Source organism: Acomys russatus, chromosome 20, assembly GCF_903995435.1.
Source record: "Acomys russatus chromosome 20, mAcoRus1.1, whole genome shotgun sequence".
Lineage (NCBI taxonomy): Eukaryota > Metazoa > Chordata > Mammalia > Rodentia > Muridae > Acomys > Acomys russatus.
The window spans coordinates 57,574,990-57,599,157 of record NC_067156.1 but is presented as its reverse complement, the minus strand read 5'-3'; the positions used below and the strand labels follow the sequence as shown (position 1 = coordinate 57,599,157).

At 35.3% G+C, this 24,168-nt stretch overlaps 1 protein-coding gene across 1 annotated transcript in view; it reads left to right on the top strand.

Moving 5' to 3' along the window:
- Dcc (DCC netrin 1 receptor) overlaps positions 1-24,168 on the top strand; it is a 1,118,465-nt gene that overhangs the window by 926,814 nt on the left and 167,483 nt on the right. Inside the window, exon 14 of the mRNA XM_051163583.1 lies at positions 7,115-7,225. Coding sequence (XP_051019540.1) covers positions 7,115-7,225 — 111 coding nt within the window. The remainder of the gene's footprint in view (positions 1-7,114; positions 7,226-24,168) is intronic.

The window sequence follows — 24,168 nt, the reverse complement described above, 5'->3', positions numbered from 1 at the left end:
GCATCAGTCTCTTTAACAGTTCCAGCTTCTGTTTCCTACCAGGCCTCAGTGCAACTTTACATCTGTTCATAATGCTTTATACATTAAAGACTCTCTCTCTCTCTCTCTCTCTCTCTCTCTCTCTCTCTCTCTCTCTCTCTCTCTCTCTCTCTCTCTTTCTCTCTCTCTCTCTCTCTGTCGCTCTCTCTCTCTCTCTTTCTCTCTCTCTCTTCCTTTCCCTCTCTCCAACCATGACACAGCCTGGTTGTCATATTTCCTGGACATAACAAACTATTTATTCCATTACCTTTAAATTTGGCTTCACTCCATTTTTTTAGGATATGGGAAGAAAGGTGCCAGATTTGGGGCAGAATGTAACATGAAAGGCATCTAGCCCAGCTCCCAGGAGAGTCTTTGTTTCCCTTTGAAACCTCAGGAGCAAAGACTACACTATCTGCTTCTCTATTGACAGAGCAGTCCTCTTGGAGAATGTGATATTCCCACATTCTTGCCAGAATTTCTTGGCTTAGAGCATTCAAGGGCTTTTCTACTCTTCAGTTCTAAACCCTTTCATGCCTGTCCCACAAACTCATTCCAAATGCCCTTACACCATATGACCAGTTTTATCACATCATCTGCCAACTCTCGGGGACCAATTTTCTGTATCAGTTACTTTTCTCATTGCTGTGTCATAGCACTTGACAAAAGTAATGCAAGGAGAGCTTATTCGGCCTCATATTCTTCAAGGTGCAGTTCATCATGATAGGGAAATTATAGTAGGAGAAACATGTCACTGTGTGTTCACAATCGGGACAGATGAGTGCTAGTGCTCAGTTTATTCAGTCTGAGACTTCAACTCATGGGATGGCATCAACTGTAGCCAGTGTGAGTCGTTGCACCTAATTAAACTTTTCAGGAAGTACTGCAAAGATATTGTTAGGAAAATGGCTCCTGCGTGATGCTAAATCTAGTAGAGCTGACAATGAAGATAAGCCATTGCAGCCTCATAGCACATGATTGTGTGATTTGAGGCACACTAAAACTCATATGATTTGTAGTAAGTAGAGTCATTGACTCATGTATTTTTCCATAAAAATCTATGTGTATTTAGTGAATAAATGATCACTGAAAGTGCAGAGATTAAACAGAGTTATTCTTCTGTGCCAGATATGCAACAAATATTACTTTAAATCACGAGAGGGGGGAAGAAGAGGAGAGGGAGGGTGGCACACATACTTTGTCTTTTCCTTAGACTATTATCTTTGACATCAGAATAACATAGTTTATTCCCATAGGAATATTGTCTGTACATCTTATCTTAAATGGGAGAATGCTTCCAAGATAGATTATTGAACACAAGACCACCTATTTTAAAACTAGGCAAAATTCTAAGTGGGTGTTGTTGAATTTTAAAACCTGATATAACACTCTAACACACTATTGTCAAAGCTTTTAAAAAGTCAAGCCTGTGACGTATCTTCCTCAACCATGAAAAAATAACATGAAGAACAAAAACAGATGCGAAAGTAAGACCTACATGCACATTAAAGTACCTAACATGACATGTGGTTGCTTTGAGAAAAAGCACAGTTTTAAAAAATCTTACTGAAAATGTTTTAATACTTCTAATACTTAATAGTAGACATAAAAAGGCATGAGGATATTTCATTTCTTCCTTTTATTGAATACAGAGAGTAGGCTCCTTGACATTTTCTTGTCATTGGATTTTTTTCCCTCACATAAGAACATTAAAAATATGAAATAAACTTTGTTTGTAAAATAAAAGATGAACGTAGAACAGAGATACTAAGGACTGGAAATTCAATTCAAAGCACTCTAAATTGCCAATAAATATGATAAAATGTTCAATCTTGTTTGCAAATAGAGAAACAGAAGTTAAATTAGTGATTATTTTATTTGGCTAATGAAACAATAGTAAAAACAAGTAGAAGTGCTGTATTCAGGAGGCAAATCTGTAATACCAACTTCCCTATTCTATTTTAGGACATAAAATAGTATAATGTTCATGGAAAACATTGTGAATATGTGTTATGTGCTCATGGAAATAAGCATATATGAATTGAGATTTCACATTTTTCACAGAGATACATCCCCAGTTTTCCAAATTTTAGGAGTTATTATAAGATATAACTCAATTTTGCAATATTTTAAACAAAATCATGTTCCTTAAAGTATTACTTTCATAGAAAATAGTTTTTAAAGCATAAATAATTTTAAACAATAGACCTTTTTAAAATCAGTCCTATCAGTTTGCGGAGACTGAAGAACCAGCCAAAGACCATGCATGGATAGGTCCTAGGCCCCTACACAGATGTAGCCAATGAGTACCTTGGTCTTCATGTAGATCCCTGAGAAAGTCCACCAGTAAGGGGAGTGGGGACTCCCCCTGACATGGACTGTTTCCTGCTTTTCAATCATTTCCCCCAGGCAGGGTGGCCTTATTAGGCCACAGAGGAAGAGGATGCACTCAATACTGATGCAACTAAATGTGCTAGGGTGTGTGGGGGAGGGGCTTCCCTTTTCTAAGGAGTAGGGAAAGGGGGATAGGGAGAAGACAAAGGAGGGAGAGACCGGAAGGAGAGGAGGGAGAGGGCTGTAGAGCAAATAAATAAATAAATAAATAAATAAATAAATAAATAAATAAACCTATATTTTTGAGAGTGAGATACAATAAAAATGAGTCTCACATTAAAGATTTAAAAATTATTCAGTGACATTGTACTCACCTTAAATTCATAATAATCATTTTATATTGAGCTCTTCAATTGATTATGTCCAAAAGGACCTATCTGCACATGTGGTTGAATGCTGATATTCCTCCTATATATAAGTTTGGGACAGATACCACTCAGGCCATTACAGATCCATGTTAACTTTCCCCTCAAGCACAATCCATTTGAATTCTGTGTTCCGATAAAATGGACTCATTCAAAGATAAACAATCCAGCTCTGCATCCTCATTTTTCTGAGCTGTGTAAGACACTAGCAGTATCTAGTCACCATGGGGTAACCCATCACCACTCCAGCTTGTTACCCTGCCACCCAAAGGAAAGGCAGGATGTGAGTTAATTGGCTTATTATTGTAAATGGCTTGTAACTGTCCATTTGCCTCTTTAAAGGTTTAAAGGATTCTGAATTGAAAACTGTAGCTTTTAATCCCACTCTTACATCTTAGTGCCAAAAAAAAAAAAAAAAAAAAAAAAAAAAAAAAAAAGTAGAGCCCATGGGGGAATTTAAACATAGTATGATCAAAAAGATTTGTAACTGTGACTGCTATTAACCTCAAAAATGTCACCCATACTTCTTTTGGGTTTGAATTGAAGCAGGAACAACAGTCAGTAAAGCAAATTTGACAGAGCTTCTGCCTTTCTTTTTGCAGTACTATGAGTCATGCTGAGGAACACGTATTGCATTTCTAGACAATTCGACCATGATTTCAAAAGCATTACTGAGCCAACAAGTCCCGTGCACCTCAAAATATACTATGGTTTAGGCTTTCCCCCATAATGTATCCTGGACCTGATGTTCTTTATGGTTAGTAAGTATAGTTATTGATTTTCAATATAAATCCACAGTGTTGTAAAATGTGCAGGGTTTGACCCCATGTTTTCAATGCCTCGAACATACATAGATGTATTGATTTGGATGTGAGAAAATTGGAAGTGCTTTAATGCTTTCTTTTTGTAGGGTATAATTGAAGGGTAGAAATGCAATTCTTTTTTTTTTTTTTTTTTACAAAGCTCTATTTGTTAGACAGGTGTTTGTGTTGTGTATGGTTTTTTTACTATGATAATTGGACATCTGCAGTAACAAAGTAATTCATAATTCTAACAAGGAGTTTAAATTGCAGGCATCAGTCTTGTGGGAATCCATATCAACTAAATTTTAAAGTGATGTTTTTAATTTCTGAGTGATCTTCAGGAAAGGTTGTTTGGAGCTGAATTTAAGAGTGTTCTCATATTTCGTAGCCAATGTTGAATAAAGAAAATGATACACATGCATTCGTATTTGATGGGCTGAAAACTGGAAACAGCATAGTAATTTTCTAACAAGGCTAATATGAGAGAAAGCATGCTGCTTGAATAAGACATTCCATCTTCTGGCATGTGGTGGATAAAATTAGAAAAGAATTATAGTGGTTAACAACTCTTAGTATGAAGGGTAACAATAGGCAAGGATACTCTTTTTAATGACAGAATTTTATCACTAAAAATAGATATCCAATATTTTCTTCATAATAAATTTATTCTTAAAAGCCTTTGGACTCATACACACTCTCTCAGGCATATAGGGAACGGTGCAGGATTTATGGTCCCATCAAACATTGTAGAAATCACATCATGTATGATATCCACACCCTTCTTTTTTAGTGTAGATACATTTCACAAAGAACGGCCTGACATGACTATAATGTAGCCTGGATCCCTCAAGCAGAACTTGGCATCCAAAGATAGAGTTTCTGTTTCAGAGAAATCCGAGGCCTGATGTTAAGACGGCTTTGATGTGATTGTTTAATAACATTCATAACATAAGACTACATATGGACTGTAGCTTGATATCCACAAGATATGTATCAGCCAAACTTTGATTGGTGCTTGAGTCACTGCAGGTCATAGCCCAGCCCAGTTGGCACAGGAAGCCGGGTACACAGCCTTTGAGAGCAGTTGTTGCACACATGTTTGGTGTCATTGCTTACTTATTTATTTGGAGCAAAAGTGTAGCTAAATTTCTACCTGACATGGAAGAATATGTTCTCGTGGTGAATTTCTGCCTAGCATGGGAGAGTATTTTCTTGGTGAACTTCAACTAGGTCTCACATAAGACATCTACAGAAGCCATTACTTGCCATGATTGGATAAACACGTCTTCCCTGAGCAGCCTTTCCTTAGAAATCTAAACTTTCTCAGGATGCCTCTGTGATACATGTTAGTTAGTGTGGTGCTTACAAATGGGTAGCAAACTTAAATGACTATAAGCTTTCCTGAAGGATGACAAAAGTCTCTGTAGAATGTTGTCTGTAGACAGTTAACGTATCACTGTTAGCAATGACAAGCCACCAATTACAGACTCAGCACACTGGGCTTCTCCAGTTTATAAAACTAGAAGCTTCTCTAGAATATGAGCTCTCTACCTACGCTTTGATGTACATGTTCTTAAACACCATCTGGTCAACACTATACCCTATGAGTAGTCATTTAGAAACTACATTACTACAAAGTACTCATATTTTTGGTGATATGTGTGTGTGCATGTGTGTGTGTACATGTGTGTGTGTAATTTGGCCCCTGAAATAAGCATCATGCCTTGATAATCTATTTCACTTATATGTTTCCGGTACCAAATAGTGATGTTGTTTCATATTATCAGAGAGAAAATTAGAAAAAAAGTCAGACAACATTATAATCTCTATAAGAGCTTTTCAACTCCTTGAGATCTAAAGACTTGCCAATTTACATTGCATTGTCAATGTTTTAAGAAGGACCCATGGTTCTTTAAAAAACAGGTAGTAACTGTACAAAATACTGAGTTTCACTATGACATTTTCCTGTGTATGTAGAATACATTATATGAATCTCTAGTTTCAATGGGACTGCACTAACTGCCTGGTTAATAAAGAATAGTAGGTGGATTGGCTCATTGCTCTGAAGGTTGGTAGCAAAGTCCCATATATGCTAAGAGTCACCCCATCAAGGACTATGTAATTGCAAGCAAATGTACAAAAAGAAAATCTGGCCAAATCTCATCATTTGTATGGGAACTCATTATTGATGTAACTAATCCTCCTGCTACAAGCAACACTAACTCATGGATAATGGCAAAGGTTTCATGGTTTAATCTCATTGTAATGTCCCTTCTAACTATATAAATAAATAAATAAATAAATAAATAAATAAATAAATGCAATCATTATAGTTAAAGATGAGTTTGGGGAAGAGACAGTGAAACCAGGACAACAAGAATTTTTTTTGTTTAACAACAACTTGTAAAGCAAGTTGCCATTGTTATTAAATGCCTTTGAGACCTGGGGTGGGGGTGGGGGACCAGGTTTTTAGATCAAAATCTTAAACCCGTAAAACTGATAATCTGTCAGGCCTCTCTAACTGTAACTTCTATTCTTTCTAAAGTAATCTCCATTGCCATTACTGTGGAAAATATAATGCACCCATGTTGTTACTGTGATTGACCTCAATTCTTTCTACTCTGAGATCTGACACAAAGTAAAGGATACTGGGAGTGGATCTTCAAAGCCACAGCCCACAGAATCAACTGGCTGGGACTCATGGGGACTTGCAGAGAACAGAGAGCTGTAGGGATCCTGCATATTAATTATGTCTTTGTAGCTTAGTATTCTTGTAGAAACCCTAACAGTGGGATTGAGAACATCCCTGACTCTTTTACTTACTTATGAGACCCCGTTTATCCTACTGGCTTACCTTGCTCAGCCTTGATGTGACATGTGCCTTGTGTTATTGTAACTTGTAGTGTCCTGTTTGCCTGATGTCCCTGAGAGGCCTGCTTTTTTCTGGGGGGAGGCCTATGGGCACTGTGGGTCTCTGGGAGATGAGAGGAGGGAGAAAAGACTGGGGGAAAAGAGAGCGGGAAGTGTGGTAGAGATGTAATATATGAAAAAAGAATTTTAAAATGAAAGTGTGTGTATTTTCTATTGAAATTCAGTTGCCTTGGATTCTTCCTTCTTGGCCCAGTGTAAACATAATCAGTAACCTACACTGAATGATGGACATATACATTTTTACATTGACTGCTCTTGATTTATAGGCAGGGTTCCTAAGAACAGTGAGGAAAATTCTTGCTATTTTTGATTATTTCTTCATCATTCATATTTTATAATCTGCATCTACCCTGAGGCTGTTTTCAATGATACATTTTTATAAACTGAAAAAATACACAATAATTTATAGCTTATGAAATATAATTTTAGTTCCTTCTATGCTATTTCTCTTCCTATAATCAAAATAACAATAATTACCAAAACATTTACAATATTAAATCATGCCAATTATCGTCACAATTTTTCTAAAGCTTTGAGAACCCAGCTGGAAATTCATATTGTTCTATAACATTTTTTTTTTCTGGTGGAAATTTCTTCTCATAGGATTGGAAAAAGGGAGTCAATATAGTTTCCAAGTGTCAGCCATGACTGTCAATGGCACTGGACCACCTTCCAACTGGTACACAGCGGAGACCCCTGAGAATGACCTCGATGGTAAGACCTCACTCTGCTGTCTCTTCCTTAGTGACCTTAGCTTCATCGGTGCTATAGGAAAGTTCATGAACTCCATTTCTAAGACTATTTGTTTTTCTTCTGTCGTCATATGTACAATTAAAAACACTATTTACACAAATTGTCTTTGGAGATGTTCATAGTCTAGTGACATTACCCGTACACTCATTATGGTTCACATGATAAGTTTCATTTTTCATGCTTTGAATATTGTTCTATTATAGATTTTTAAACTCTTAACCGTAACTGTTTTCTCCACAGGAAGTCCTACTCTTTCTGACAGTAATCCTGATATGTATCAGATGCTTCTCTTGTCTGAACTTTTAAAAATGTTCCTTCACAATGCCAACAAATATTTTCACTTGTTTCTAATAGCGTTTATATTTGACACCATTTGTTATGCTGAAGAAAACCTACTTAATTTGCTTTATTGTGAATTATGTTGATACATTTTGAGTTAAGATATTAAGGTTCTTATAAAATTTGTATAACAATAAATTAAATACAAGCCAAGTCATAAAAATCACCAAGTGAAAAATTGCTCTTGATATAAAAGCATTATAGCTGAATAAAAATTAAGAAAACTTAGTAAAAGAAATAATAAATAAATTTCAAGTCATAAAATACATAAATGGCATATATAATATGGACTAAAATAAAAAGTAAATAATGAAAATAAGACAAAAATGATAATGAAAATATGTATACTTAATCTTACGCTTTCAAAACTAAGACCAAGAAAAACAATTAAAATTAAACTCCAGTTATGTGTTGAAATTTTCATCACACAATAATGAGAATGATAAACTCTTAGTTCTTAAGTTTGGACATGGGATTACCTGAGGAAAAATAAAGAATAAATAGTCTGTATCTCTTTTCTTTCTTCTTCTTTTTTCCTCTCTGATATATCCATAATCTTATTCTGTTTTTTTTTCAGTACTCTCAAATGTTTTTATTACATCCTTGAACTCTTTTTAATTCTCTTTCTTATCTTTTCCATTTTAATTTAGTAAAATAATCTATTGTTATTCATGATTGTACAGATTTGATTTAATGAAAGCAACTGTGATGTCAATAGAGCAATGAGCAGATGGTGTTTCCACAATGGCAATAGTCACTGTCATGTGGTACAACCAGCTATTGTGTTAGTTCCTTTTCTCATTACCTTTGCCAAACACCCAGTAAGAAGCTACCTAAAAGAGAATGGGCCTATTCTCTCTTACAGTTCTACCAGGTCATTCCCTAATATTAATGATGAAATAAGAGATGATACAGAAGAGCTAGTCACATTGTAACAACAGTCAGGCCCCAGAGAGTGAGCAGGATGAAGATTACAGGTCTTCTCCTCTGAGTCACTCCCTCCAACAAGGCTCTATGATCAAGAGCTTCTACACTCTTACCCAACCACTGAGAATCCAATGTTAAAACAAATGAGCTTGAGGGTGTCATTTTACCTACAGACCAAAATATCCATTCAAAAAATAGTTTACAAAAACCTGCTTCATGGCAAACATGGCGAGCTGTTCTGAAGATCAAATACTGTTAAGAAAGACATATTTTTCTTCATATTCAAAGTAGCAGAAACCTAACAGGCCAAATTCTAGAAATGATCATTATTAAAGGGTAAATCAGGACGAATTTTCATAGTATCCCACAAGCCGACAGAGGATAAAGGATTGACTAAGGAAAGAGCGTCCTACTTTACAAATAGTACTTGAAGCAGGTCATGTTGATGACTAAGTAGAAATATAGCCTTTTGGAGGCTAACACAGGAAGAGAATACATTTGAGTCGAAAGATGAAGACCATTTACCGAAACAACACCAACAAAAGTAAAACTAGTACTTGAAGACTAGTGATATTTTCCCATAAAATTAGTAACTGAGTATAAGGATGCAGAGAGTAATCAACTGCGAAGTTTACTTTAGCATAGGCACCATACATTGTGGCACTGAATTAAAAAGCTAATCAGGAGTGATCAAATATGTGCACAGGCTGGTTCTAAATGACAAGACTGAACTTTGACCACATTATGAATATTTTAAATATTGGAATTTTTCTTTAAATCAATAACTTATTTATACTAAGCACATCATTAATTTTTAGAGAGGTGTTATAATTTCATTTTGAAAAGATAGCACTAAAGTATAAAAATGTACTTGCTAAACACTAATAAAGATTAGGCCAATACTAGAGGTTTACACAAAAATAACTGTAATAAAATATTGGCATGGGTTATATAATTGACACAAAATCAAGTTTTACAAAGTTCATATTTCCTTAATAGATAAGAGAGTAGTTCATACATATTTATGTGTTCAAATAGTTTTTAATGTTTTTTTCAGGCAAAATAATAAAGTCCCTGTTCTCAAGAAGTATACATTCTATTCAGCTAGACACGGGTAGTGATAAATAGTTAAAAATAAACCAAGGATGAAAAGATGGGTAGCCATTGAGACTGTATGCTGATCTTCCAAAAAGTGAGGTCCAAGAACCCACACTGGCTCACTCACGGTTACCTGTAACTCCGCGGGTATCCAACATTTCTGGCATAAGAAGGTATGTACATTCAAGGGAATGTAGCCATTCACATACATAAACAGACACATCACTTAAAATAATAAACATATTTTTAAAAGCATTATAGAGGAAATAGAAATGACTACAGAATATCACTTTGTATAGGAAAAAAATCTCTCAGATTAAGTAAAATGTAGTGCAGACAATAAGAAAATGAGGGAGCACCCATGTGAGTATGACAGAGAGCAGTCCTCCTGCCAAGATGGAGGTCTGACGTCCTAAAGCTGGAGCTCCACTTGCAATGAGATCAGAAAAATTGAGCTGATGATTATGAGGCTACCATCTGTTTGATTTAAAGAATTATAAGCCATTAACATAGTTAATTTTTCTATTTTACATCAGTTTTTGTGATGTTCGTTTTTTGTTGTTGTTGTTGTTGTTGTTGTTTTATCCTCTCATCCACGTTCATAAGGCAATTATTACTCTCTTTAGTTCAAAGAAACAGAACCTAAAATTATTCACTAAGTTGATCAGGTCAGGTAGGAACCAATAGTTGGAACTCAAGGTCTGTTTCTGTGAATCCATGCCCAGCGCTCAGTGTAAAGTCTCCACTGACCCCACAGATTTGGATGGAGGTAGAAATTTATGAAACAGCGCTGCTGTGATTCAAGGCAAATGACTCTAAGAAGTGAGATCATATCACTTACCCAAACCTAGAGGCCGTATCTCTTACTGGAAGGAGTGAAAATAAATGGAGCAGAGGTCCAGGAGGTCCTATAAAATACCCAGATTGGAAAGGACTCAGCGCTTGACTTATATGTTCTTTTCCCGACCGTGAGTGAATCAAATGTCAAATGGACCCAACGTAGAAAATCACAACTGCTTGGATGGAACACAACCTTTCCTGGATTTCTCGCTCTTTTTCATGCCCTTGCCTTCTGTGTATCCACCCCTTCACACCTCTGCTGTAGGCAGTAATCTGATGTAGTTCTCATTAGTAGAACCATATCAAAGCCTTATGCTTACTGAGCTTTCCCACATTTTCCCTTTCAGATGGTCTCCCTGTTCCACGCAGCATCTCTCTATACATTTCCTTATTTCATTATTGATGCAAGTATTACGAAATGTAATTAAGAGCCTCCTCTGTGTTGAATCACAGGGAGTGCAAACAAGAAATTGGTGAGAATAACTCTACTGGTTGCACTGATTGGAAACTATTTCATTAAAATGAATAGAGCTAGAAACAGGTATTTTAAGGGAAGGGTGTTTTGACAAGTATGATTAAACAGAAAAGCTCTCAAATATTCTATTAGATAGCATGCCTTTAGTATATTACTGCAACCATTACTGGTTCTGAAAAATATATCCCTTTATATGAATATTACTCTTTTGTAAGATTTATTTATTTTTGTTTTCTGAGTTTGAGAGTTTTGCCAACATGTATGAAGTATTTGTGTGACTACATGGCTGGTGCCTGAGGATGCCATCAGAAGGCAGCAGGTGTCCCACAAGTGGCGTCACAGGTGGTTGTGGTGCCATATGGGTGTTGGGAACAAAAGCTGAGTCCTCAGCAAGATTACAAAGTTCTCTGAACCATCAAGTCATCTTTACAGCTCTGGGAATGTAACTCTTTCACCAGTCCTTTACCGTTGCACAGTTCAGTTTTGCGTCTTTCATTTTCATTCCTCTACAAATCCATCCTGATGACTATTGCTGAAAATTTTCTTATCACTTCTCACATACAGGTTAGCAATGTGAATACGGAGAGTACATTAAAAAGGAGGCTAGAGGAACTCGTACTTCTTGATTCATTGGTGCACATGGTACAAAGTGTGATATCAGGTTATTTAAAACATAATGGAAACTAACTGATCTTAGAGAATTTAGCTATTAAAGAGTAAGGCAAGCTTTACTTTCTCTATGAAACTGTTTCAATCACTGTGAGAAATTAGTCAGACTGGTCAAAAAACTTCTTGTTTTATTGATCCATGATGAATCTTTTTTTAAGTTATTATTATTTATTCAGATTTTATCCAGATTGTTATCCCCTCACTTGCATCTTCCTATTCCCTCCCTCCCTCTTCTGTTCTATTCCCCTCTACTGGACCTCTGATGAAAGGGGACTTCCTCTGGGACCATATGACCACAGCAATTATGATTCTTTATTAAGACCTAAAAGTAAAGTTGAGTTGAAGTCCATCTGATTTTCTTTTCACTCCACCATTATAGTATAAAAGTCTATCCTGTAATATAAATAATTGTATTAATGAGTGGACCAACTTGGTAAGCACAACAGTACCCAGAATCCATTCAAACATACCCATGCTCACACACACAAACTCATGGTCACATTATTTTATAAGCATTGTATTGAAGTACACTTTCTTTAAATATTTATCTCATTTTCACTAATTAATGTACATGCTTAAATTATAAAATTACATGAAAATGACTTCCACCCAAGGTTTCAGAGCTGATGTTGGAAAGCTTTGAATAGAAATCATTCCAAAGTAAGAAAAGCAACCACATAGAGTTGCCTTGTTCTTCGCTAAATTATATATAAAAGAGAAACAGTCATTTTGAAAAACATGTAAAATGGAAAGTTTTGTTTTCCATAGTGAAAGAAATCTGTATTGGAAGAAAGCTGAAACATTAGCATTCTTGGCATATACCTGCTGTGTACTATCTCCATTCCCAGGTCTTCTAGTGACTCCAGAGAGATGTGTTCATGACCATGGCTCTGAACCTTGAGTCCCTAGGCAAAGGTGGTGCTATACAGACTTCAGCTGCCCCTTCTTCCTTCCTTGGACTCTGGTGCTTCTCTTTCTTTCTCAAGTTGGCTTAACCTGTGTGAAAATGAACAGAAACTTAAAGAGTTAGTGTAATCCTCATGGATTGCCTTTTAATTAGGATGTTTTGTTAAAGTAATTATACATCCAAACTGCACTGTTTGTTCAAGGTTCCCTAGAAATCACATTGCTATTACTGGCAGCTAGGAGTCCTGAAATATTTATTTTGTGCCTCAGATTTTCAGCTTTAAAAAAAGTCCAAGATCATTACAATTCACCATAGTTCTTATGTACATGCCTTACATAAAGAAACGAAAGAATTTTTGATGAAGTTTAGGAAGTAGCCTTCAGGAAATCGAGTCTGGAGATCTGTTTAGCCTGCCCTTAAGAATGCAGGAATAGGGGGAAATTGTCAGACACCATCAATGATGATGTGATTTAAAGTAAACATTCCTGAAAGTACAGCAATGATGCAGAAGAGTGGCTGGGGATCTAGGAACTACTCTAACTTTTACTTTCAGGAAATGGGTAATTTCCTCTATAATCATGCAGATGTGTTCACTGGACACTCATTTTATTAGTGATATGATATACCACAGCAACTCATGGTTTGAAACAAGTGACCTATGTGACTATAATTGAGAGTATGGAGAGAAGAGAAACACATATTCAAGCTTATTGTCATTATTATGGTAGATCTGTTTGTGAGACTACCTATAAAGAAAAGCACTGGATATTGAAAATGTGGTATTTACTTAAGAATGTCATAAAAAGAAAGATCCCTTAGAAGACTTACAAAGCAGAAATATGTAACTCTTAGTAAATTGAAAATTTTGAAGAAAACAAAGAACCTTAGAAAATACACAAAAACAAAACAAAACAAGGCCAGGTGTGGTGATGCACACCTTTAATCCCAGCACTTGGGAGGGAGAGGCAGGCAGATTTCTGTGAGTTCGAGGCCAGCCTGGTCTACAAAGTGAGTTCAGGACAGCCAAGACTATACAGAGAAGCCCTGTCTTGAAAACAAAAACAAAAAACAAATAGTGATATGCTGTAGGAAGCTTATTCCTCCAAAATGTAAACACTAATACCCTGCAAACCTGTAATTTTTGGTCAGAAGATTTGTTGTAGGTGTGAGCAGTGCTGGCTTCTGAGATGGCAGATTATCATGGATAATTGAGGACCCTATCTAGTCATCAAGGTTCTTATATGAAAAAGGCAGGAAGTCACAAGTGAGAGGATTTGCCACAAAATGAAGATTGAAATGGAGCAGTTTCTACAAACCAAGGAAGGATACAGCTGTTCGATGCCCAGCCACAGTTGGCAGTTGATACATCTGCAATACAAACTGCACTCCTAAGACACAGGAACATCCTGGAGGAGAGAGGAGAAAGTTCCTTTACATAACAGACAATTACTCCCATGAACACTGACAGTATGGGTGTCCAAACAAGACTTGAATAATGACAAACCAGAAAAGATGTCAATATGGGTCAATCTCACAGGATCACACCTTGAAATAAGGAGACACAGGCAACCAAAGATGACTCAGAATTCACCAGATGAACCCCCTAAATGTTTATCCAATAATAACTGACCAAGTTAAAAAAATACATACATAGGAGCAATATTGAAGGGGCTCAAGAGAGAGAGAGAGAGAGAGGAAGAAGGAGGAGGAGGAGGAAGGGAAGGAAGGAGGGGTAGAGACTAACTGACTAATGAGTTAATAATTAATTAATATACAACTATAGATGTTCTTACAAATTTATATTATGTGAAAACAGAATTTAGGAGGGGTGAATTCAAGTTGTTAGAATGTTTGAAATGAGAATTTTCGGTATGTTGTCTGTATTCTGCATCTACAACTCAATAGTACATGTAGGCATAAATTTTAGTAATATTTGAGTCATTGACAAAATTAAATATACACATACCAAATATGTTCACATACCATAAGAAAAACATATTTGCGCTATATTTTAGCTTAGTAGTAGCACTATTATTTGAGGTCAAATTGTATCAAAACAATGAATGCAGAGCATAAAACAAAAAATATATATCTATGTCTATATCAATATAGATATGAAGGATAAAGTCAGGAAGCACAGGGCCATGAATGCTGTGCTCACTGTTCTTTCTTTCCTTTTTACTTTTGTCCAGCCTGGGCTACTATCCATGGAACCCATAGTCAGAGCAGGTCTTTCACCTTCAATTACTTCTCTCAGGAAACAAACAAAGGTGTGTGTCATTAGTGCAGTGCCCTAGAAGTTTCTTAATCCAATCAAGCTGAAAATCAAAATTAACCGTCATATGCACTGTTATATAAGTGAGACGGTGGGAATCTGATGTGATATTCCATAGTCAACATGAGAATATAAAAAACTGCTGAAGTTGTAGCTAAGTAGTTAGAGTGCTTATCTCCTATTCACAAAACAAATCCTGGCTTTGACCCTTAGCACTGCATAATCATCATGGTGGGGAGCCAAATGCCTGTAGCCCTGCGACTTTGGAAGCAGAGGGATGGGGAATAGCAGCTCAAGGTCATCTTTGCACTACATAGTGGTTTCAGGACAATCTTGAGCAAATGAGACTTTGTCTCAAAGTAAATAAAGAAATAAGATAAGGATGCTAGGCAAGCAACAGAAATAAACAGCACTTCTAAGCATACGATGAGTTATTTGTGGCTAAGCATCACATGTACCATGACCTCTGAGCATTCTTTAGATGGTTTACAGGTTCTTTAACATTGTCGATAAAAAATACAGACATAAATTTCATAAATACAGTAAAAATTTCATAAAGTTTATCGGAGTATCATTCTAACAACCTGATTTCATATCCCCTAAATTCTGTTTACATATAATATAAATTTGGAAGAACATATATTCATGTATACCCATTATAAAGAATAAATAATCATATATATGTATATGTATTGCATTTTACCCTTCAAACTTAACATTTCATTTTCTCCTTTTAAATAATGCAAAGACTATCAGTTTACTTTATACCATGATCATAATAAAAGTTCTACAACCTAACCAACATTACTTCATAAGTAGATTTATGAGTCAGAGTGCAATAAAGAACAGCACATGACACATGAGTTTATTAATTTTCTCATCATCTATGATCCCTTTCTTCTGTTCTGACATATGGGAAAATAGGATTTTTGTTCTAAAGAGTGTACTAACATCCAATTTTAGCCTATTATTATGGCAGTGCCATTTAAATTATTAATGTGATTTTTTTTCTACTTTCTGGTATATATAAGCTAAATTATTTTTTATATGGTGATATCACGTTCATAGAATTTAATACATGTCTCAGAACTGAAAAACCTACAGAAAAATATACAGAGGATTACCCAACAAAATTAAAATAAAAACAAATTTAGAGAATCACATTTTATATCTTTCAAGTCCTGAAAGAGTATTTACTACATATCTATACATAGTTGGATTTTAAGTTTCAGGTCATACTAAACATATGTACTAATATTTTTCTAAAGTAATAGTGCAAATAATATAATACCCAACATATTTGTAAATAAAGAACATACTTGCAAAGAATACATTGCTCCCAAGAAGTATTTTGAATCTTGAAAGACATTTTTAGGACCTGATAAACAGGCACCCTGTTTTAATGTTGTCATTATCATATAAAAGATACTTACTTATGTCATGTAAAGCTGGTTTTTATTTTTGACAAATGCCAAAGTTGTATAAGTTTAGTATTATTTTGCTTAAAATAAGTAAAGCTTATGTCATAACAACAAAAATTCATCTAAGTAAACAATTACAAGTTAGGGGAAAGAGGAGGGTTTGCACCCATAGCAAAAGAATATGATCTTCTAGGAAATTACCTTGGTTCATGTGGTTCCTGACGGGTGAAAAAAAATGCAAATACTGTGTCAAGAAATTAATACTTTATAATAGACTTTTGGTAGGACCCATCTATGATAGTGAGTTGATTCATGGCAGGTAGGCTTAAAAACTCAGACCCCAGCGGTTGTTATAAGAGAATTAAGGTTCCAAGACTCTTACTATAATTCAAGTGCAGTTCATTTGGCACAAGGATTGGAGTCGGCAAAGCCAAAACTAATTTTTTTTTCAAGGAAATTGGAAGTCAGCTTTAGTTCTTAGCCACGTGGCTATTCTGAATCTCACAGCAACAATCTGTAAAGGAAAATGAAGATTATTTCTATTTGGAAAAATATTTCTAAGATTCTGAGTACTTGAGTCCTGTTCATAGACACAGCAAACTTTTTCATTTTTTCATAGAATGTTTGATTCCTTTTCACTTGAAATGGTCAATTATTCTGTAACACACATGCACACTCACACACTCACACACACACACACACACACACACACACACACACACACACACACACAGTCATACCACGTCAAAACAAAAACAATTACAAAAAAAACCCTCCCAAACAACAAAGTAAATCAAGACAAAATATTGGATAAGATGGGTTTGACTCTTAGCAGTTTGAGCCCTGCTCCAATTACTGCATATCATGGGAGACTAATTTAACTTCTCCAAGACTTAAGCCTAGTCAGTTATAAAGAAGTTACAACAACCGACGGCATCTCAATAGTCTTACTGTGAAATCGACTGTAGCAATAACAGAGATTTGGCATGGGTTGGTATTGTGGGCTTTAACATATTAGACCCCGACCCATGACTACAGGCCTTTTTGAGAGAATAACAAAATATTCCTGTTTCTTATGAGGCATTTGTTTATTTGTGATGACAAAGTCTTGTTTGCCTCTGATATCAATGACGCCATTTATCTAAACTTGGGAGGAGCCCATTATCTACTTATAAAATAACATTTAACATTGACTTATACCTGCATCAATAAACAAAAAGAAAAATTACGAAACAGTCATTGATATTTAAAAATTCATATTCATAAGGATATAATCATCTTTTGAAACATTCATTATTTTTGTAAGAAACTAAGAGCAAGTACTCTGCTAACTTATGAAATATTTAAAACATTTTCTTTAAAATCTAGAGGTTGACAGATTGTCACTATTTCAGGTATTACAATGTAGAGATTTCAGGAGTAAAAATTAAACAATAAAACCTTTTAAATACATAACACTTCATTTCGGTTTTTTTCACAATAAATAGAAATTTACTCTATTAATATGGGCTACAAGATAGAAACAACATATCAACTTACATAAGTATTTTGAAGACATTAATTGATATTTAAAATAAATATCGTGGGTTCCAAACACTTCATTTCTTAAAGCATTATTTTTTTAGAAGTAGTATGACTGCATATTTCAAATTCTCACCAAAAATACACTAAAACAATTGAAAATAATTAGAAGTGTTGATAAGCTGGTAGATATCTTATATGTAAATAGAAAAGCTACTCTTCTCTCAAATACCAATGATAGCATTATCTATATTATTCATTAAAAAGAAGGAAACAAAATTAAAATATGATATATAGAGTTAAATTTGATAAGATATGAATGAATGTGTTCAAAGAAAATTGTTACATTTTAATTAGATGAGACATGAGAAAATAGAGTGAAAACACACACATATATGTATATATATCAGAGAGAGAGGTGTATATTCATTCCTGGATGAGTATGTGATTGCTATGTAAATGTAAATTATTCCCAAATCAATGATTAATTTAATACAATTCCAGTCACAGAAAGGATAAATGCAAAAGAATTCCAAGAAATTTCAAAAGTATAATTAATAATTGCTATAAAATCTGATAAATAATCCACTTACTACTGTCCAGTGTAGAAATACATAACTTAATCCATGTATCAGAGCATAGGAAGTAGAAACATTTTTCTAGACATTTGAGAAATAAACGTAAAAATCAAGCCAGGATTTCAGTTATGAGACGATTCCCTGTGTGTTACTGGGACCATTGCCAGTATATTTCATAGGCCATGTAATATTTCCCTTCTCTATAAACTTTGCTTACTGTAGTTAACTCTGGTGCTAGAATTTAAAGTCAGTGAGAGCGACAAGATCATTCACTGCATAGTTCAAAATTGTAAAGGCAATAGTAGTCAAGAGGATTTGTTGAGGTTTCTTTCTATTAATGCTTTCAGGATTAAAGAGTAAAGCCTAATTAGCTGCATGTTGACTGTTTACTGTTTCTGTGTGTTCTTTTTTTTTTTTCATACTAATTGTGAGAATGAGTTTCTGTTTCAAAAATAAACATAAACAAAAAGTAGTAATTGTATCCTCTGTTTCAGACTAACTCTCAATACTACCCCTCAAACATAAAGTCCCAGCCTGCTGCATGCAGCTTCACTACTGTTTCACCTCTGTCAATATCTCTTCAATGGCCATGACCTATAATATTCTTATCTTCCCCATCCTATCTGTTAAATTCACACCACAACACTTCATATCAGTCTGTCATCATTTGTCACCTGAAAGTAACTCCACACCTGCTTTTTTGACACCACTCTGTCTTCCTGTACTCTAGACACCACAGTGTTGCCAAACTGATTGTTCGTGAGAGACGTGATGGAATCATTTCACTTCCCAAACTCTTCTTCATTTGTGCCCATCACATCCTGCGGTCTGATGTTCACCATCTAATCCTGTTTTAACTTCCCTCAAACTGCACTAACATGGCTACAGATGTCTCAAAGCCTTGGACTTTGTGCGCTGTCTTCCAGAAAGTTGTAGGGAGTGTATTTTCTAATCGGTTTGTCCACCTTCTGCATTGCCTAGGTGCATTTTCTCTGAGGGTCACACTCTTCTCCCTGGGCTAGAACCAAAGACCATACTTGAATTTCTCAGTGTTATACCAACTCCTTGTTACACAGTAGATGGACAAGTGACTGCATAAATGTAGTTGGGAGCACGTGTGGATTATAAGTAACACATAACTTGGTTCTTCACACTTATCTACTCTTATAATCAGAAAACTTTAATTATGGCTAAATACATACGTTCTTGTATTTGTTACACTTCTCCTAAGCATATCCACTTCCTCCTGTTATGAATTAAAAAGACAACACTAGAAATGGATCTGTCCGTTCACAAATCGCACACTGCATGCAGCCAAAGATAGCTACTGGTATAGCCCAAATCACAAAATTACCTGAAGCATTATGAGCTGTTTGTTTCTCTGAAAACCAATGACAATAGTTTGGACATAGCTGCTAATTACCTGAAGAGTATCTTGACTTAGAATTCTAAAGATATAATGGTATATCTTCAAATCACACTTTGCATACCCTTAAAGTAGAATAAAATTAATGAGTTTATAATTTAGCATATTATTTAGTAAAGACTAGGGACGTCTCAGTGCCTAGTTCTTTAAACTGACTATATTTTTTCTGACTAGTCTTTATTCATTTTTTCTCAGCATTAAAAACCTGTAAGTCTTTGTTCAGTATCTTATTACAATAATAGTTAAACTTTACTAATACCAATTTTGTGTATGCTACACTTAGTATTTTCATAAATGTCATGTCATTTAACATCTTACACATTGTGTGCAGTGATAGTTATTCAATAAAGTTGATACTGCTAATCTCTCTATTTCTACTTTTCTCTCTTTCTTTCTTTCTTTGTTTATCTATTTCTACTTTTCAACAATCATCTTGTGTGAGGTAACCCATTCCAGAGATTAACGTGACATTTATCTCTCATTTGTGCATGCTAGATTTGCATTTTAGATATATGTTTTTCATTTAGAATATGCATAGAGATTGGGAAGCTAGCTTGAACAATGGATCAACACTTTGAACAGATAGAGCCACATTTAGGCTCATCGAAGCTGAGAAAATGGCAGAAATGAAGAATTAATAAAGCTATAAGGTAGAGGTCAAAGGTGAGCAAACAAACTATATTCAAGACATATGGTGGAAGTGGCCTAAGGAGATAATGCCTCTCTGTGAAGAGAAACCCTGTCAAATGGGTGTGAACACTCCATGTGTATGAATCACACTGGAGAAGACAGAACATGGAAATATCAACTGCCTTTTGTAATTTGCTTTACAGAAATACTGGCTATGAAGGACTTTAACAAAATTTTACCAAAATGAACTGTAAAATGCAGTACAGTAAATGGAGAATAAATGAGAATTTTTCCAAGTATCAACTTTCTGACCCTACTTGGCAGTGCTACATACAGCAGAAGGTACTCAGCAGGTCATTTTCATTAAAAAGTGCCAGGAGAGACAAATCTGTCTGATTACTAGGAAGAAAAAAAGCATCAATATCTGTATTTTTATCTTATTTCATCATTCCCTTTCTCATTCTCTTAAAATTTTTATTTTGTGTAGACAGTTATACAAAATTGTGGTAATTTTATATATAATGACAGTTGTGTTTAACATTATAGAAAATACAGACTGAAAACCCATATGTTTGAGCATTACGTGCCAGGAACTGTTCTAGTTGCAGTAGTTTGAGGATTTATAAAAGGGAATGTGATAAAAGCAGTGGAATACTTACATTAAATTGTTAGCATAAAAATGTAATAAACCCTACAGAGGCAGTAAGAGGCAATGACCTGGGGAAGGCTGGCTTTACTGCCACTTGCTAAAGTTGGTACCTGGAGAGGTGTATCCTGGAGAGCTATATACACACCATGGTCAGAGGTACTTCCTGACCCTTCCCGAGCTTCTGGGACACCTCATTATCCTTATTAGATTAAAAAATGTCAGTCTATATGCAAACTTCAAGGCTACCCCATCTTTATAAAAATACATGCTGTAAATACATACATACTGTTCCTCCACAGAGATATTTAATGTGCTTTTGATGAATCAGAGAAAGTTCATAGTGGCCGGAAGGAAGGCATGTATCATGGCAGCATTAGAATCCCACATTCTGATCAATAATATATGGCCTCCTTGCTATAATAACTAGGCTGAGAAATTGTCCACAATCCAGAACAGCAAATTCAGCCTCACCTACTCACGTCTTAATATAAAGAAGAAATGAAAAGCTCCCTTTTATTATTCAGGATGGGATTTCTCTCATACATATGACTTTATGGGATATTAATTCCTTGCGGCCAATGTGTGTCTGGGATGTTTGAGTACAGCTGAGTATTAATGTAAAGCGTGGGGGATTCAATGAGTTGGTGAAAGGAGAGTGATATAAAAAGGTCAGAAAGCTGAAGGGGCAGAGGCACAGATCACAAATGGCCTAAAGGATTCTGATATTACTCGGTGGAGTGGTTGAATTTTGAACACAGCAATAAAATGATCCTGGTTGAATTTTTATTAATTTACTCATATATGTAGGACAAGAATATATTCTTGTATATTTGTTTTAAACATAATCTATATCCTAATGAGCTCTCCTTCCCCCTCTGTCTATATTTGTATATGTATATCTATTTATTATTTCTTCCTTTTCTCTTCAGTACATTTTGACCACTGATTCCCCTCCCTCTACTCCTCCTGGTCCCCCAGCCTTTCAGTGGGGGACCTTCAGAGAAAGGCGTGCTTCCCAGGGATATCAGCTGAAAACAGCCTAACAAGTAACAATAAAACTAGGCACAGACCCTCATTCTAAGCATGTGCTTTCACTCAAAACTCAGTCTCATGTGTCCAATTGCTTCCTGGTACCTCTGCACACTTGATTTACAGGATATTCAAATTTAGCATTCAAAACTGTTTGTTTTTCCTCACTTGGTGGCATTACTTAAACTAAAGACCTCCATCACAGCTGCCCAGACAAGTGTTAAAGCCTTTTAATTGTCTCTGTTCTCTGTGCTCATTCCCTCAATATTAAATCAAATTTAATAATACAATCCATGAAAATATCAATTAGATTTCAAGGAATGCCCCACATCCTTGTCAGGAAGTACCATTCAATATCTTCTTGTCTTGCTTATTGTAAAGTATTCTATGGTTCTTGATCCTTTTCAGTCTTCACACACACACACACTCACACACACACACACACACACACTTTCCTGGTTTTGATTTCACTAACATGTGTGTATGTTTCTGTGTCTGTGTGTCGTTGTGTGTAAGTACTTGTGCTATGACATACCTCTAATGATCAGAGGACAACCCTGTCACAGGCAGCTCTTTCTTCTACCACATGGGTTCAAGATATCAAGATATCCCAGTCTTGAGAGCAAATGTAATTACCTAAGCTGAGCCATCTTACTCACCCATCGCAATTGTGAAAACATAGACATAATAGAAAACACCATCCTAATTGTCCTTGGCTATGCAGTTTGGCTGCATTGAGTGTAACGACTTTCTTCCACCGCCATTTCAATATTGCCTTTTTTGCCAAGATGAATGCTAAAGTAGATTAAACCAGCGGACCTAAAATATGGTCAAATGACCCTTTCACAGGGTTGCATATCAGATAACTTACATATCAGATATCATACTTACATAATGATTCACAACAGTAGCAAAATTAGTTATGAAGTAGTAGCAACTATAGAAAAATGACGGCTGGGGTCACCACAACATGAGGAACTGCATTAAAGGCTTACAGCATTAGCGAGGTTGATTACCACTGAATTCAACAGTAACTCTTGTTCCTCTCTTCTCTCCCTGGCAACTGCTGTTCTACCTTGTGGATCTTTGAATTTTAGTATTTCAATTCATATAGGTAGAATTATTTCTGTGCCTTGGTGGCTCTAAATTTAACTTAATATTTATTAAAGCCACCCATACTTGCATGTACAAAAGTCTCTTCCCTCTTAAGGATGAAGGTTAGCCTGTCGTAAGGATTTGTCATACTGTGTGCACATGTTCATTCATTGATTGACACATGGGTTATTTCTACTTTTGCTCAAGTGTAAACAAAGTTAATATTGCTGCTATGAATATGTGTATGAGGATAGTTTATTTCCAGTTTAATATACATATATATGTGTACATGTACATGCATATGCATATGTAGAACCATATTTAGAAAATTAATTGTGCGATCATGTCTAATTCTATTACTTTCTGAAGAAATTTTTAATGTGTAGTAATACTGTTTTGCATTCTCACCAGCTAACTAGTCTGAGTTTTCTAGCACACCATGCTTCAGCTTTCTTAGGTTGTTTCAAATAGCAAACACGTTCCTTTGCTAGGCTTTGAGGCTGTTGTTTTCATAGTTTCAAATGTCCCAAATTTGCAACCCTGACTCTTCATGAGCACTCACTCTAGACTCTGGGAAGAAATGTCCTTAATGCATCAAAGCAACTGTTAGAAAATCATTTACCAAGTTCTCCTGTTTTTTTTTCTCTAAATCTGTTTGTTTTTATATTTTTTCCATTGACATTATATCTACCCTATAATTGGCTGATTAGAGATGTATAATGACTGACATGTCACAATTTCTAATTTCCTAAACATTATTTATTACTGGAAACCTATAATCATTACTTAAAGATAACATATGTATTATACAAACAAATTAAGATCCCATCACATCATCAAGAACAGCACCATACTTCCTTGTCATTCAGGTGTACATAGAAAACCTGAGCATCAGTAACTTGAATATTTAAGGTATCATCAGATCCCTATGGTTACATATTATCATTATTCTGGTAACTTCTTTTTGTCTTATATATACAGGCACTGTCTTAGAGATAGCTATAAAATTTTTCAAGTACTTCTGA